We start from the raw sequence: 4,707 nt of genomic DNA, 5'->3' as shown, positions 1-4,707 counted from the left end.
TTTTTAATTTGTACAATTAACCTCCCTGTGGTTCGACCCCGGTCTTGCCGGGTTATTTATTACTTCGACACTTCTGCATTTGAGAGAAGACATTAATCTTTTAGTCATATTACTTTTCATAAAAGTTTTTAACAAATTACTCATGAAATTAGACATAGAAGAATGTAATTAAAAAATAAAATAAATATTATAAGCAACTATGGTGATGTACCTAGCTCTTTTAATATATTTTATTAGTATTGGGATAAAGTAATCCGAACATTTTTGGAGAGAAATTACTAATTGCCGCAGAAAGAAAAGAGAAAATCCTAATATCTTGAATTGTTCAAATGCCTCACATGTTGATATCTTGAATTGTTCAAAATGCTGGGTTAATCTTGGCTCACATGTGGATATGCAGGGGACATATAAAGCAGGAATATATACTTGGACTTCATAGTAGAAAGAGACGCAAAGCGTACTTAAGAATCAAGAGCCCTTGTCGGTTGTGGCTTTCGTCGCCTTTGGGGGCCAATGGATCACGCGGGGTAGGCTTCAGAGACTCCAAAAATGAAGACCATGTCAAGAGATCAAAAACCATCAATCAATTATCCCCAGAATATATATATATATATATATATATATATATATATAGAGCTAGCACAATTGTCAAACTTGAAACTTTTTTTGATTCAGCTTCTATTGTTCTTTTATCCGTATGTCCTTCTCAATCACTTGAGCGTATCAGATATCAGATCTTCTCTTTGTTGGCTTACAACACATCAAACTTCAAACTTTTTTAAAGTAAGATCATTAAACCTTGTGTTGAAGTTACTCTGAAGAATAATAATGAAAGCCACCTAGCTAAGATCATATCTCTAACATGATATTTTAAATTCTAATAAGAATGTGATTAGACTGACTGTCAAGTATCAGTGAAAGCAATCTGAAAACCATGTATGGTTGTAACTTGTATCTTCTTCGACTAGAGCAGTATACAGAAAAAACCCTATTGTTCGTGTCCAAAATCATCCCAGTAAACATCTTGTGTCGGTGAGTGCTGCCATCACTTGTCAATAAACAATAATTACTCTCAGCACTAAGAACAGAGAGGAAAAAAGGGGAACTTCTTTATCAAGGCGTTGCTCCCAGTTGTACAGACCTTTTGCGGAGTAGCACTAAGAAGAGAGAGAAAGAAATTGTGAAGATTGCTTTACTTTTAACAGAATAATCTTTTCCAGCTACGTTGTTTCTCAAGGCTAGTTTGTTAAAAAACAAATCTCAAAAATATGAGATCTCAAAAATATGATAAAGACTGGACATGGTCTAGGAATCACAACAGCTCACCGTACTGGCTTTTCACTCTCAGCAAATTTACTGTGAACATCCCCACCGGCGAAAATATCATGCCGCGTTAGGCAATTGTTCTTCATACGGCATGAGGATGTAGATATTTGTTGTGCTCATTAAATTCTCACATGATAATAAAGCCAGGCATCTAAAACAAGTTGCTGTGATGTCCCCCTCAATTTCACTTCTTCAAGACATCTCTCGTTGATAAATCAAAATCACTCCACAGGATCTCAATCCTAGCATTAGATTTTCTACCAAAAAACCGTGTTTCTCCGTCTGTGTATCAAGAAGGAACCATGCACTACAAGACAAGGCACAAATTCATGTGTAACATGTAAAATAAAATACTATACTATTAACATATTTTGCTTCTTTTTCTTTCTTATATCAAGTCATACAAATGCATCAAAACTAGCTTTAAATCCCATCATAATAAGGAATTGAAGTGGAATCCAGCCATTCATCACCAGTTATGAAATATGATACTGTAAAATTATAAGCATCATTATCATCCATCACATGGTACCCTGCCCATGTAACCCGGTTTTCGGTCCCAGAACCAGGCCCATAATTTTCGTACTCTCCATAATACAAAGTGTCTAATCCTTGATCATCATCATTAGACCACTTGCTCCAACCTTCTGGATTAATGAAATCATCAATGTAGGACTCAAGAACAACTGTCGTTGAATAAACTTTCCATGGCCTCCCGAGGTAGCTCCTAACAGTGTTTGAGTTGGAGTACAAATCTTCTGTAGCCAAAATTGAACAATTTTGTATCGAGATTCCTGTATACTCATCTGGGGTTTCTTTAGACTGGGCAGTGATGACTGTGAATTGGTCAGGCAGTGGCTTTCTGGATATAATATTGCATGCCTGGAAGACTACTGCAGCATTGCCGAATAGGTAATCTATGGTCCCGGATATGTCACACTCTCGATAAAATTGTCGAAATGAGTGCACATACAATGTATCCTGGTAGCCATTAATGGAGCACCTGTAGAGTGCTACTAGGTCTGCACTTACTCGAAGGGCAACTGCCTGGTGCTTCTCTGGTCCAGCTGTGTTGTCAATGGTTATGTCCAGTGCCAGAAAACCATCACCAGATACCGCTGCAATTTAATAGTCACAAAGTATCTTAGCACTGTAATTAAGATGAACAAAATAACGATTGGCTCGATTCAAACTGTGATTAACGTTTCTTGAAATAATCAAGTTCAACCAAACAGTAAATGCCTAAAAAGACATGGGACATGAAAGAGGGGCCGGGTAAATTCTTTGAAGCATAATTGACCAAAAGGAAATCTTCTTTTTTCTTTTTTTTTCTTTTCATAAATCTTCACTGTAAGAACATAAATGGAGGATAAACTTGTAAAGATTGTGAAACGTACCAAGAGTTGCAGATCTGAAAGTAGTCCAACCATCAACTACACTTCTGTTACCAGTAATAAAAGTGACGTCAGCTCCATCTCCAAGCAAAACAACGTTGGTTTTGTAGATTGGAATTTCCACGTTCTCCGCATATACTCCTTCTCTAACTCGAATAATTATTCTATCATAACTATTATTTGGAGCAAAGTTTATGGCATCAGTGATGGTACTAAAATTTCCAGTGCCATCAGCAGCAACTATAAGCTCTTCACTAGGTTCATATTCATCTTCATAACTTTGCAAAATCCGGCGATCTTTCTTTGACATCCATTTCGGAAATCCTAAAAGGCGACGGTTTTTATAACCCTGCTTGCTGTGTTTTGACTTGGGAAGCATTGAAAGAGAGTTGCTAACATGCTGATATGTACTAGTCAAGCTATTCAATAAAGCAGGCTTCAAAGGACCAGAAGCAGAATCTAGGCCTTCTAAGCAAGTGTTCTTGTTGGTGAGTGCTGCACTAAGATAGGCCCTTGCATCAAATAGTTTACGAGAATCACCTGCACGGACTCTTGAAACTGATCTTTGTAAAGATGAGACCGTGATTTGATGTAGTTCTAAGCAATCTTGGATTGTTCCTCTTTGTCTTTCAATGATGTTTGAACCACCAGCATTTGAGAATAGATTGGTTAGTTTTCCGGCCTCGGATATCGCAGTTTGGAGGGTTTGGAGGAGCAAGTTGATGATGTTTGGACTGATGTTTATTGAGATGGAAAGTTTTAACGAGTTAAAGCAGGCATCTGGATATGGTCTGTTATCGCAAAAAGTTCTTATTGTGGAGAGATGGGCGTCTAGAGAAGTTGTGGAAGATGTGTTGAGAGCCCATGTCGAAGTGAAGAAGAAAGAAGAAATGAGCAGGAGAAGAAGCTTTAGAATGGAGAAAGCCATGATAAGTTGAAGCAAGAGGAGAGGCTTCTCTTTGTTTTAATGTTGCAGAGGCAAGGATGATTTTTGTTAGCTAGATTGGTGGCCCGCACTTTTCTGCGGCCAGTAAAAATGTTTTTGGAAGACAAAAAAAAAAATTGAGACTGGATTCCGATCAACTCATAATTTAAATAATATAAATAAATAAATATATAACACCAAAAAATATTCACAAAAAAATATTAAAAACAGGACATGAGCCCAATATAAAAAACTTGAAATTTAAAATTTAAAAAATAAAATAAAATACAAGGAAAAAAAAGAATAAATAAATAAAGAATCAAGAAGCTTAATTCTTAAATAAATAAATAAAATTATCTCAAATAAAATAAATAACATCAAAAAATAAGAACTAATTTGAAAGAAAAACAAAATAAAGGAGGATGAAATAGAAAATGAATTCTAACCGTTTAAATTATTTAAAAATAATATAAATAATATAAATAAAAAATATATAACACCAAAAAATATTCACAAAAAATTATTTAAAAAACAGGACATAAGCCCAATATAAAAAACTTGAAAGTCAAAATTAAAAAAATAAAACAAAATACAAGAAAAAAAACTACGTTAAACTGAATTAACTCTACTTGAAAGGGAAAAGAAAAAAGCATGAAGATTAATTTTTTAAATATAAAAATAAAATAAATAATTTTTTTAAAAAAACTAAAGTTAATTGTGTTAACTTTTATAACGGGTGACTCTAGTCATGAATTTGAGACTAACACTATTAAAATAAAAAATACAAAAAACTAAAAGAAAAACCATTAACTTATAAAAAGGGGAAAAAATGGAACAAACCCGAAAAAACCTCCTAAACTTAGTTGAATCTCTAAAATATATAATCTATAAAATCTTAGACCCAAACTGAATCAAGAAGTTTAATTCTTAAATAAATAAATAAAATTATCTCAAATAAAATAAATAACATCAAAAAATAAGAACTAATTTGAAAGAAAAACAAAATAAAGGAGGATGAAATAGAAAATGAATTCTAACCGTTTAAATTATTTAAAAAAAATC

General features: G+C 33.8%; 1 protein-coding gene across 1 annotated transcript; it reads right to left on the bottom strand.

Moving 5' to 3' along the window:
- Window positions 1–1,478: 1,478 nt before the first annotated feature.
- On the bottom strand, window positions 1,479–3,741 carry LOC105111409 (Plant invertase/pectin methylesterase inhibitor superfamily). The gene is made up of 2 exons (XM_011006752.1): window positions 2,724–3,741; window positions 1,479–2,444 (listed from the first exon to the last, which is right to left on the bottom strand). Exons 1-2 carry the CDS (start codon window positions 3,646–3,648, stop codon window positions 1,750–1,752), a joined length of 1,620 nt encoding a protein of 539 aa, XP_011005054.1. The 5' UTR covers window positions 3,649–3,741; the 3' UTR covers window positions 1,479–1,749.
- Window positions 3,742–4,707: the final 966 nt, after the last annotated feature.

This window comes from Populus euphratica, unplaced genomic scaffold (assembly GCF_000495115.2).
Source record: "Populus euphratica unplaced genomic scaffold, PopEup_1.0 scaffold355.1, whole genome shotgun sequence".
NCBI lineage: Eukaryota > Viridiplantae > Streptophyta > Magnoliopsida > Malpighiales > Salicaceae > Populus > Populus euphratica.
This window is presented reverse-complemented; position numbering and strand designations above follow the sequence as displayed.

What these genes read in the sequence shown, in the direction of transcription:
- LOC105111409 (XM_011006752.1), bottom strand. Translation starts at nt 3,648, where the DNA reads ATGGCTTTCTCCATTCTAAAGCTTCTTCTCCTGCTCATTTCTTCTTTC. An exon ending in TTTCAGATCTGCAACTCTTG is followed by an intron (nt 2,445 to 2,723) that starts GTACGTTTCACA and finishes ATTAAATTGCAG; the next exon opens with CGGTATCTGGTGATGGTTTT.